The sequence below is a fragment of the Macrobrachium nipponense genome, chromosome 13 (assembly GCF_015104395.2).
Source record: "Macrobrachium nipponense isolate FS-2020 chromosome 13, ASM1510439v2, whole genome shotgun sequence".
Lineage (NCBI taxonomy): Eukaryota > Metazoa > Arthropoda > Malacostraca > Decapoda > Palaemonidae > Macrobrachium > Macrobrachium nipponense.
Window position 1 is genome coordinate 14,166,841 of NC_087206.1, and position 12,958 is coordinate 14,179,798.

Sequence of the window (12,958 nt, forward strand, 5' to 3'; positions counted from 1 at the left end):
GGGAGAGTTATATATATATATATATATATATATATATATATATATATATATATATATATATATATATCTAATAAAAGGAGCCCATAAAAAACACCAAAATAGAGAAAAAGTACTATATTTCAGAGACTGCTGTCTCCTCTTCATCTACCTGAAGAGGGAGACAGCAGTCTCTGAAATATAGTACTTTTTCTCTATTTCGGTGTTTTTATGGGCTCCTTTTATTAGATGGAACTCTGTTGTTACAGAACATTTTTACCAGTCATATATATATATATATATATATATATATATATATATATATATATATGTGTGTGTGTGTGTGTGTGTGGTGTGGTGTGTGTGTTAAATTTATATATATATATATTATATAATATATAATATATATATATATATGTATATATATATTTATATATATATATATATATTATATAATGATAGAGAGAGAGAGAGAGAGAGAGAGAGAGAGAGAGAGAGAGAGAGAGAGCAACTTCTATCAAGCCCCTCAATTCTCCCCACGGGAGAATGACTCGCCGTTCAATTCAGTCTAACCAAAAGACCTTTATTATTCTCTGATGAAGAGAGACTGAATTTTCTCCCGATTTTTACCATTTGTATGAAAACCCGTCATTAATGCAGAGGTTATTTCCTTCTCTCTTTCTCTAATTTCTTCCGTCATCTTTGGGTTCGTGTCAGTATTTCTTTCTTTCCGTCTGTTACAAAACGACTAATTGAAAGCGAAAGATGTTTATCTGAAAGCCTTTGAATAGCGAGTTAATTTGACCCCTGTAGGCTCTCACAAAAGGGAGTGTTTAGCTTTCTTTTTTTGGTGGTACCATGGTGGTTTTTTTTTTTTTTTTTTTTTTTTTTTTTTTGTGAGGAACGGGCGGGAACATTTCGTAACATTTATAACATGACTCGGATAAAGGGTTTTTTGTGGCTTAATTGAATATCGTAGAGCATTAATTTAGCTTGTTGTTAATATTTTTTGTATATATATTTTACTTGTATTTCTGTGATGAATATTCAAACATTTTTTCAATAAAGGGTTATTACACCCACAGTGCATATATACACATCTCCACCTGTATACCTGTTAGTGTATTTATACACACACTGCCATACCTTTGTACTCCGGTAGATTTTATCCACACAGCTTGTATACCCCCTGGGTGTATCCACACACTGCTAAACAAGAGCACATTTCAATTAACGCTTAACCCTTAAACGCCGACTGGACGTATTTTACGTCGACATTTTTTTGTCTCTTCGGGTGCCGACTGGACGTATTTTACGTCGACTTAACAAAAGTTTTTTTAAAAAATTCGCGAAAAATACTTTTAGGCTACCCAGCCGAAAACTCTTGAATCACGCGCCTTGGGGGATGCCTGGGAGTTCACGGATCAAGGTGTGGTTTTGTTTTGGTTTACAATCGTTACGCAGGCGCGCAAGCGCGAATTTCTTTCTTGCCGCACTAAAAAGTATCTGTGACATCTCAAAAATTATTTCGTCACTTTGACATAATTTTTTGTACCATTTTAAAATTAGCCGTTACATGAAGTATTATGATGAAAATGTGCGCATTTTTATGAAAAAAAAAAATACAACAAAAAAATATTCTGATTGTAGCTTTTTATCAGTTTTGAGATATTTTCATATAAAACGATAAGTCCGCCAAATTTTTCAACCTTCGGTCAACTTTGACTCTAATCGAATGGTCCCCCCCCCCCCCGAAAAAAAACGCAATCATGTTAAAAGCTAAAAACTCTAATATTTTTAGGTAAGTATTCAATCAATTTAGCTTAATTTTGCAACAATATTGGAAGTCTCTAGCACAATATTTCGATTTATGGGTGAATTTATGAAAAAAACTTTTTCCTTACGTCCGCTCGGTAACTCTTCCGAAAAAACAAAACATGCATGCGATTGTGGTATAGTTTTTGCACCATTTTAAAATAGCCGTTTACATAAAGTTTTATATATGAAAATGGTGCGCAATTTCATGCACAATACAAAATAAAAACAACCCATCGTTGTAGCTTTTTATCATTTTGAAATATTTTCATATAAAAAATGATAAGTGACAATTTTCAACCCTTCGGTCAACTTTGGGACTCTACCGAAATGGTCGAAAAAAAAACGCAATTGTAAGCTAAACTGCTTATATTCTAGTAATATTCAAGCATTTAACTTCAGGTTTGCAACAAATGGCAGTCCCTCTAGCACACTATTTTTCGATTTATGGTGAATTTAATGAAAAAAATAAACATTTTCTTTACGTCCCGCGCGGGTAACTCTTCGAAAAAATCATACGTGCGATTGTGGTAATGTTTGCCACCATTTTAAATTAGCCGTTACATAAAAAAGTTTTATATATGAAAATGTGGCGAAAATTTAATGTAGAATTCAATAAAAAAAATATTGAAGGTTGTAGCTTTTCTCATTTTTGAAATATTTGCATATAAATCACGATAAATAGAAAAAAAAAAACCACGTTCAGTCAACTTGACTCTACGAAATGTCGAGAAACGCAATTGTAAGCTAAAAACTCTTACAGTCTAGTAATATTCAGTCATTTATCTTCATCTTGAAAACAAATTCGAAGTCTCTAAGCAATATTTAGATTTATGTGAATTTTAAAAAAATCTTTCTTTCTCGACACGCGGATTCTCAGCCACAATCTCCGAAATGCGTACGTTTTCCATTCTCGGAATATTTGCTCCGTTTCATATTAGGCATTTCATAGAGTTTTATATATGAAAATGTGCGCAATTTCATGTAGAATAAAACGAAAAATATTTGAAGGATTGTAGCTTTTCTTATTTCCGAAATAATTGCATATAAAAAAATATATATAAAATAAAAAATTCGAACATTCGTCAACTTTACATAGTCAGATATGGTCGAAAACTGCATTTGTAAGCTAATATTCTTACAAGTATAGTAATATTCAATTCATTTTTTCTTCATTTTGAAAGAAATGGAAACTCTCTAGGACAAATTATTTGATTTTATGGTGAATTTTTAAAAGAAAATATCTGTTTACGTCCGTGCGTTACGAATTCATGCATTATTTTGTGATAACATTTTCTCTGTGTTTTGGTTTATCGTTTTACAATGTGTATATACCAAAATGATTGCAATTTAGTGTACATTACAACGAAAAAGAAGTAACTCGTACCTTTAACCGTTTTGCGAAACAGCGCGATTTGGATATAATTATATATGAAATTTTCGTTTTTGCGCTATCATATATCGCAATTATTTATATATGGTAATGATAATTTTTTCATTTCTGAGGGTTTTGCATTCTAAACTTCAGCCAATGACAAAAAAAAAAGAGCCAAAAAAATGAACTCTTAATCTTTTTGGAAAACTAAGCGCGCTGTGAATTTTTGAAAAAAAATATTTTTTCCACTTCGGCGCTCACTCTGAACACCTCCGGCACACGGGAGACATTTTTTTTTTTACCGCTTCGGCGTTTAAGGGTTAACGTTAGCCAGATGGCCTATAGCATGGGGGAAGTATTTTCTACCCTGTACAGTAGCCGTCCCTCTGTACCCATTTCAGAGGAAGCAATATCGTTTGTTTGGTGTTAATAACTGTCCGAAGTGTATTTTTGAAGAAAAGTGTGGGCCTTGGCTCTTAAAAAAAAAAAAAAAAAAAAAAAAAAAAAAAAAAAAAAAAAAAAAAAAAAACAAAAAAAAAAAAAAAAAAAAAAAAAAAAAAAAAAAAAAAAAAACAAAAAAAAAAAAAAAAAAAAATTTTCTTGCCTCTCTGAGGGAAAGAAAGGGCGTAGAGGGAACAGCCTCCCTTAAAGTGACTTAAATGGGCCTAAAACGTGTTTTTGGGCACTTGATCTACTGGGCGATAGGGTGTAGTATACATCCCACTCGTGTTATCTTCGTCTTTTTTTTTTTTTTTTTTTTGTTTTTTTTTGTTTTGGTGAGGGCAAAGGCGTTTTGATGAGGACCATTTACTTCGTGAGTTATCACTAATGGATGGAACTGACTCTTTGGCATGAGGATGTTAGTAATAATAATGATTATTGATTAATAGATTTATATTTCTGCTGAGATTCACATACAGATGTCAGTAAGCAGATGCAGCTGAGGTTTAGGTACACTAGTTAGATTACGTCAAGTCGATGAATGGCTGTGATAGTAGTAACAGTAATATTACCATAATTGCTATAACTTTGCTCATAATAATAATAATATATATATATAAAATTAATATATTAATATCTATTAATTATCTGTAATTTAATATATAATATATATATAGTTAATATTATGGAAGAAAAACAAAAGGTTCTAGGAGTATTTCATAATTAAATAGATGGACCGGTTTTTTTTTTGTATATATTTTTTAACGGAGGAAACTCGACACCTCAAAAAAACGTTAAAAGGGAGAGAGAGAGAAGAGCGGAGAGAGAGAGAGAAAGGAGCGAAGAGAGATGGCGAAAACCCATCTGTGTTCTGTGGTAGCCTTTGCAGTTAGCATCTCGAATTTCGGTAACTGTTACCTCTCTAACCGCTACTCCCCCCCGCCCCCCAACCCCATCGCCCTTCCTGTCAGTATCCCCTAGAATCCTATACCGCGTTCTCTCGCCGTCCGGCGAAAATAGAAACCGAGATCAACCCACATAAGTCGTAAACAGGAAGCTGAACGAATATTGTGGGTGTCCTGAAGATATTGGAAATTGGACCGAAGATGCTGAACGAATCGTGTCGGTGACTTACACCCCTCCCCCTAACCCATCCCAATCCCCGTTTTCTGTTGATATGTGATCCCGTTTCTCCATCTTTTTAAAACCCCCTCTTGCAACCCCCTTTCTCCCTATTTTTTTTTCTTTTTTTTACTCTTCTTCTTCTTCCCTCTTTTCTTGGAACTGTCAAATGTCAAGTAGCCACGAGATACAGCTTTAGGAAATAAACCGCGGAAGAGCGTGGAAGGGATGATAACCCTGATGGGATGAAGAGGGATGAGAAGGAGGAGGAGGAGGAGGAGGAGGAGAGGCAGACAGCATCACCTTATACTCGAGAGAGCCTGACGGGAAAATAAATAGAAAAAGGTGGCGGTGCCTTTATCGTGAGAGGGTGAAGACTGAAAGGGAAACTGGTGGTGCATTCGGGAGGAGAAAATCTTTGTTTGAATGAGTCCACGCTGGACTGAATGTGCTATAATAATAATAATAATAATAATAATAACTGAGAAACAAATCTACGTACAATTATGTAAATGCATCTGTATTTAATTTGAATAGATTTAAATATATGTGCATAAATTTTGATATATGTGCACTTACATAACTGTGGACCTGTTTCTCCGTTTGAAGACTCGTGCTACTATGAGTATTTTTTAATAATAATCCTCTATTTTAAGTTCAAGGCCTTTGACAGATACACAATTCAGATACAATAAGGTACAACAATTTTGCTTAATAATAATAATAATGATAATATTAATAATAATAATAATAATAATAATTGGTGATTTGTTGTTTCTCCTCTCGAATTTTCGTAAATTTTGTATTATCTGTAATTAAAAGGCAAAGCCAAAGATTTGTTGCGTTTATTAGTAGTTTAACTTTTTGTAACTGTTGGACATCATGCTTGTGATGAAAATAGTTTTTGATGGTTTATTTATTTATTTATTTTTATTGCATCATAATGTTAAGCTTAGGTTTTCCGCTCTATCACCTCAAAGGAGATTATTGTTAAGCTGTGTGCTGAATACACAAAGATAACGATTGTCTTTCATTCCTGTTAAAAAAGATAAGAAACCTGTAGTATCTACTGGATTAAATTCCAATAAATAGATTTTATGATATCTCGAGAGAGATCTAAAGTAGGATTTTGATATCTTCAAAACTGTATTTCTTATACTTTTCTATAAGGAATATTTTTCATATCAGAACCTTCAGTTAGTTGTAACTTTGGAAAGTGGAGCAGTTAATCTGTTCACACCCACACGGACACAGAACGCAGACTTATCACTGTATCAAGTTTTTTTCCTAGAAGAAAGTTTTGACCTTAGGCGCACCAGCATATGCCTTTTTAGCAGTTATACAATTGCATACATTCAGTACCTTAATTTGTGTTTTTTATCGTTAACTTGTATTTAATTTGCCTAGTAACGAAAGAATTACTGAGTTTCATTCTTTTAACAAACATATATTTATGCATAACTTGAAAATATTGTTCAAAATAATGTAAATTTTTTACGAAATAAAAATTATTTTGAGTAAGATTATCAAGTCTGTGTATGTATGTATGTATGAATGTATGTATGTATGTATGTATGTATGTATGTATGTATGTATGTATGTATGTATTGTAAACGAACGACAAACTCTGTCATTTATCATTGATAATTAAAGGCATTCATGATGTCAAAAGCCAGAAATTGCTCAACACAGTCCATCAATATATGTTTATGTAACCTAATGTTCTTGGCACGAGGAAAATGGTAACCATTTACCTCTGTGGTTTCGCCATTTCTTGACCTCCCGTGGGTGGGGTTCAAGCCTCCCGAAGTCAGGCCACAGCCTTTGAATGTCAAATGAGTCGTTGCAATTTGTTAGGTCGCCTGTAATTAGTTGCTGGGAAGGGGAAACAGAGGCTGATGACGTAAGTCAGACTTTGCCTTGGTCATCAGAATAAGTGTCTTTGTGATTGTTGACAGTGGAATTAAACAAGAGCAAATAAAATAAGGACTCAGTCATGTTTTTATTACTAATAGTAATATTGCTACGGAATTCACATTCTCGTAGTAAACTGTTACATAATAAAAATACACAATTATATAAATAAGTTTCACTCATGTGCAAAAGAGAAAGCACTGAACGGTGTTCGAAAGCCTTTGGTTTATCTTTTGTATATTAATACAATTCATATTGTAATTGCTGATCTTTATTACATAAAAGTAATATTCATTTTATTAAGATAGTTAGGACGAAGCTTGTTGGTAAACGCTTGCTTTTCGCTATTTCGCCTCCCATTCAGCTATTTCAGCGACTTTACGCTCAAGTTTGACAGGGCCATTAATTCCAGGTTAATGAACACACCCAGCCACATTCATGAAACGATTATTAAGATGTAGGAGCGGTGTAAATTCTCTCTCTGGCGTTTTACGTTGTGCATTGCAAAGGGAGCCATTCACTTTTATTGCTCCTTGGTCATTGCACCAAAGCAAAAAGCCTGTTTCTTTGTGTATGGCCGATTTTTATGATCCAGTAATAACTGCGCTCTTACGACGTGAAAGGAATCTGATGGAGGTCGACTTTACTTAATGCCCCTCTTGCAATTGGAACATTTACTTTTAACTAATGCTGTCATCTTGCTGACCTTGAAGTCGCGCTGTTGTTGATGGGGATTTGACGTACGTTGATGCCAAGGTAAAAGTTGGGGTGAGATTACAAGAACATCACTTAGTTTTCTAACTTCCATGACTTTTGCGAGTAATGCAGTTGCTCCACACATTGTGTTTAACCCTCAGTCTCGCAGAAATGCATAACCTTTTAAAGTAAATAATTGTGAATTTATTTTCTAGCTGTGATGGATCTTAATTTTATATTTGAATAAGAAAATATTGATTTAGTAATATGCAGAGATAATTGGATATGGTAGTGAACATTACTGGCTTGTAATCTGCAATGAACTGATATATATATATATATATATATATATATTATAATATATATATATATATATATATATATATATATATAAATATATATATATATTATATACATGATAGATAGATAGATAGATAGATAGATAGAGAGAGGTCAGGGCAGATACACCACACTTCTTAATGACATATACCCTAAGCACCTCCGCTCATTAAAAAGGATTACTATACTTCAAAATAAGCGGGCCACTGAGATATTTCATAAAGCCAGGGGTATTTCTTAGAACGAATCACTCCCGGAGATGATAATAATCTGTCTCATGTGGAAAATGTGGTTCTGACTGTCCAGTTTATTTCCACTCGAGATCCATCACAACTAACAAGGCAGCATTTGTGAGTGACAAGTATGTGCTTGTTTTGCTTGCGCAAGGCGATGTGTTTTTCATATGATGCTCATGACAAGTGCCAAAGGGTAATGCAGTTGGGCAACATCTATTTATCTTATTTCGAGATCTCGCTCTTATCGGTTTGATGGGGGGTTCATTTCTGTCTGTAATTACCCTCCTCCTTTTTATGTGATTTACATGTCTTCGTTTCATTTCCGCGCATGCGTTTGTTTTTGAATGAGATTAAGTGTATCATGCTCTCATGTTTTCTCACCGGGGATCGAAAGTGATGATCTTTCACTTCTGTCATTGAAAAATGACGTAATTGTGTAGTTTTAATTCATCTGTGTTTAATGGAGATTTATTTTCATTCTTTATCATTTCGACGATTTTAAGAATGTTAATATCACTGGCGTTAACGCAACAAGTATTCTTATATTTCTTGTATACTCTTTTCCAGCAACAGTGAAAGTAAATAGAGTGTTTTCTATTGATAGATTTGTGTGTTTGTGTTTAAATGTAATTCGTTTTTATTCCATTTTATTTAAAAATTTTCTTTCTATTTATATTTATATACATTTATATATATCTGTATATAATAGACATGGCGTTCTCTTGTGATTGTATCATAAAAACTTTTAATCCTAGGTATTCAAATATAAAAAATAAGTATGCCTGTTTATTTTGTTATAACAGGGAAGGATTCATATTTATTTTATAGCTGTTTATACCTGCCACAAATATGTCTGTATTTATTTGTACTCAACAAACATTAATCTGTACTTATTCCTTCCTTGCAAAAATTGATCCTCATTCATTAATACTAAAAAATATAATCCATATTTATTTGTACCCAACAGACATTAATCTATATTTATGCCTAAGTGACGCGTTTCTTCATTATTTGTTTATAATAACAAATATCATCATCATTATATATTTGAAAGAAAATAATCCTTATTTATTTGTACCCTACTAACATCACTCTATATTTTTGACTAACCGAAGTGTATTTATCATTGTATATGACAAACATCATCAGCATCATCATCATCACTATTATCACTAGACGTGGTTCGGAAGTCACGTAAAGCCGTTGGTCCCGTTGCTGAATAACCACTGGTTCCATGCAACGTAAAAACACCATACAAACAAACTATTATCACTATAATCATCGTCATCACTTATCATCATCATCGCCTCCAAGGTCCTCAGTGATATTCCCCTGCTCACGTCTTTCCTATAGAAACCCCCTATTGAGACAATTCCCTTGTCTCCGAGACATCCCAGTGAAAGCGGGCACGAGACGAAACTCACCTGTTTTTTGTTTGTTTCCGTTTACAGTTGGTGGCATGAGCGGGCGGGGCAAGCCAGCGGCAGCGGTGAAGGTGTCTCCGCCCACGGTTCCTGATGCCGCCCTCACCCACCGGCACTCGGGGTCATCCTTCAGCTCGGGTGTCTACAGCGCTGGCGATCAGCGCTCCTCTTATTCGTCCTCTGTCAGCGATGACAATCCTCCGCCCTCACCCAGAAGTCCGGCCAGAGGTAAGATTGACAGATGTTAAGGATAAATAAATATCTTCTTTTTTTTAGAGGAAACTGGAAAGAAAGTTCAATAGCAAAGAGACAGATGTGCAAAATTAGAGGAAATTGGATTTGAAATATTGGTAGTTTAGAGACAGATGTTCAGAACTAGTGGAAATTGGAAAGAAAGTATTAATAGCAAATCGACAGATGTTTAGAACTAGAGGAAATTGGAAAGTATTAATAGTAGAGACAGATGCGCAGACCTAGAGGAAATTAGAATTAAAGTATTTATAGAAAAGAGACAGATGTCCACAATTAGAGGAAATTGGAAAGAAAGTATTAATATTAAAGAGACAGATGTCCATAACTTGAGGAAATTGGAATTAAAGTATTGGTAGTTAAGAGACAGATGTTCAGAAGTAGAGGAAATTGAAAAGAAAGTATTTTTTAGCCAAGAGACAGATGTCCAGAACTAGAGGAATTTAGAAAGAAAGTGTTGTAGTAAAGAGGCAGATGTTCAGACTTGAGGAAATTGGAAAGAAAGTATTTGTAGTAAATGAATAGAAAGTGGTAAGAGAGGCAGATGTCCAGAACTTAATGAAATTGGAAAGTTTTGTAGCAAACTTAAAGAGAAAACATAGACAAATAAGGGAAATGATGGTGTAGAAAAAGAAAGCATTGGTATAAATACTAAGGGGAAAGTGTAAAGATATAAAGAAAATAAAACTAAAGTATAATAAGTAAAGCAAAAAATTATGATAATTAAAGTAACTCAAAAGAAAGTGTAGAAACCTAATACAGCAAAAAGAAAGTCGATGAAAAAAAGAAAGTTAGAAACTAAATCTATTAAAATCAAAGTATATGAAGTAAATGTAGAAAAGAGAAATAAAAATCAATGTGAAAGGGGAGCACATGGAAAATTTAAGTATAAACAGTAAAATTAAGTATAATAAAGATTAAGACTTTGATACAGTAAAGAAAAGTGTATATATAGCGAAATGAAAAAAAACTTAGACATTAAATATACTAAAACAAGTATAAAATTAGATAAAAAATCTGAAATACGGAAAAATAAAAAGGGAAAATATAAAAAGATGTAAATATATGTAGACGAAGTAAGAAAACAAACTAAGAAGGATATAAATTAAAAAAATAAATAAATAACAGTGGAGTAACGAGGTCGAAATCTCTTGTGTCATCAAAGAAAGCTGGTCTTTCGCTCCGCAAAAAAAAAAAAAAAAAAAAAAAAAGGATGATGTTGAACCGTTTGGTGAAAGGAAAATGCGAGATTTTTTTTTCTTATACAAGAGTTGTGAGATTTTGGGAGGATACATTGATTTTTCATGGCCAACTCTCTCTCTCTCTCTCTCTCTCTCTCTCTCTCTCTCATAGAAGCTTCTCAACACGTGAACAGCCTTTTTATCGATAGTTCATTGTTAAAATGTGCACATTAAGAATAAAAATTACATTAATTTAAAGATATCAGGACTTCGTGAAGTATGTTTACTGAAGAGCTAGGAGACCAAATTATGGAACGAAACGGTTTGATTCTATTGAGTAAATAAAATTTATTAAGCATCTTTTGTTAGACGAGATAAACCTTCGTAAAGAAACAGGTGTCGTTTGTTTAAGAATACGCTAAGAAAAAAAGTTTCTCAAATTGTATAACTCGAAGATGATATTCTGCGTAAAAAGTTTCACACAAACATGATTATATATATATATATATATATATATATATATATATATATATATATGTGTGTGTGTGTGTGTGTTGTGTGTTGTGTGTGTGTTGTTTCTCTCAGCAATCTTGAGAATCTGAAGGGCTACCCGGCTTAACCTCTTGACATTTTGACTATCAGGAGAGCGATGTCTAACGTCACTCACAGCAGACTCGCAGGTGTTGCACTGGATTGTGTGGCGCCTCTAATGAGGTTTTATTATGTGTTAAAATTCTCCCCTCTCCCCCCTCCCCTCCCATTTCCCCCATTTCTTCTTCCCCCTTTCACCCTCTCTTCCAACCCTTCTCTCTCTCTCTCTCTCTCTTTAAGGAGGATTTTATCCATATTAACCTAACCTAACCTAATTGCTCTCTCTCTCTCTCTCTCTCTCTCTCTCTCTCTCTCTCTCTCTCTCTCTCTCTTCTTCTTCTTCTTCTTCTTCTTCTTCTTCTTCTTCTTCTTGGGGTAGATTTTGATGGAGAGGTCCATCAGTAGATAAACAGATTTGATATTTAGAAATAGGTGGTTTTGTAAATGGTATAAGATCTTCATATTTATATGGCTGTTTTCTAACTGAAATTACAGTATAGATATTGTAACTAGATGTGGATAATATATTAGTCTTTTTATCTCTGAATTCGTTGGATTATCGCTTAGACACTGATGTGAGAAATCTCCTTCCTAAACCCGCGCTCAGAACTCGTCGAAAATAGGCTGCTCTGAGGAACGATTTTGGCGCAGCTGGTGTATTTTCTTCGCGGTAGAAATCGAGGACTTTGGGTTCTACAATAGCTCAGCGTCGATTTATTTGGGATTGAATCGAAAACATACGGAGAAAAGATTGGCCGGAGAAAGCTGTGTGCCACTTCTGGCGACCTGCTTGAATCGAACGCAGTATTATTCTCGAAGTAAATGCGGTTATTTACGCCCATGATTGCTTGAAGATGGTACAGTGTGTGTTAGTGTGTGGGTAAAGCACAAATAATAATTGAAAATTGCTGAAAACTTCCCACTTGTTTCGGCCCCTTGACCTGGTTTTCCTTGACCTTATCTTGTAACGTTGTGGATGTTGAACGACCTCTGAATATTATCATTTTAGATATGGGAGAGTTTTATTAGATTTAGTCGTAAAATTGATGGTGTGATGACGCAACGTCTCCTCCGACGGACTTGAGATTCCCTCTCATGGGACATACGGCAACGATGCCAGATAGTGCTTTATTTGTCCCAGGAGCTAAACGTTGCTTTAATAGACATAATAAAGTGTTGTACGAAACCAAGTCTAAATATGACAAATGACTTTTAATTGCCATTACGTATGTGAATATTTTTAGTACATCTCGTCTGATTGTCAAAATTGTCAGGAATGGGGAAATTCTATCGAAAATGAACTCCATCTCACAAGATTGTCGATTGCACCACATCAGTGTTTTTTTTAAGTAGTGACATCCAGTCCTCTACGTCTTGCCCCGTTGTTAGAGAAAGTCTCTCTCTCTCTCTCTCTCTCTCTCTCTCTCTCTCTCTCTCTCTCGACGGATATCGAAGCCAAGGGTTGTAGCTTTTGATAAGAACATGCTCGGCTAACATGATGGTACAGTCGGTGTGACTTGTTCGTAGGCTGTAATAATGTTCTTAAATTGGCCTTGTGTTTAAAGATTTGACCCCGGTGGATTTGTGTGTGTGTGCGTG

The 12,958-nt window shown here is 34.3% G+C and overlaps 1 protein-coding gene across 8 annotated transcripts in view; it reads left to right on the top strand.

The window, feature by feature from the left end:
- The window catches only part of LOC135225653 (caskin-1-like), a 1,822,025-nt gene that overhangs the window by 1,716,740 nt on the left and 92,327 nt on the right, over window positions 1-12,958 (top strand). For all 8 annotated transcript variants that reach the window (XM_064264987.1, XM_064264986.1, XM_064264981.1 and 5 more), the window contains one exon: window positions 9,366-9,566. In XM_064264987.1, coding sequence (XP_064121057.1) covers window positions 9,366-9,566 — 201 coding nt within the window. The remainder of the gene's footprint in view (window positions 1-9,365; window positions 9,567-12,958) is intronic.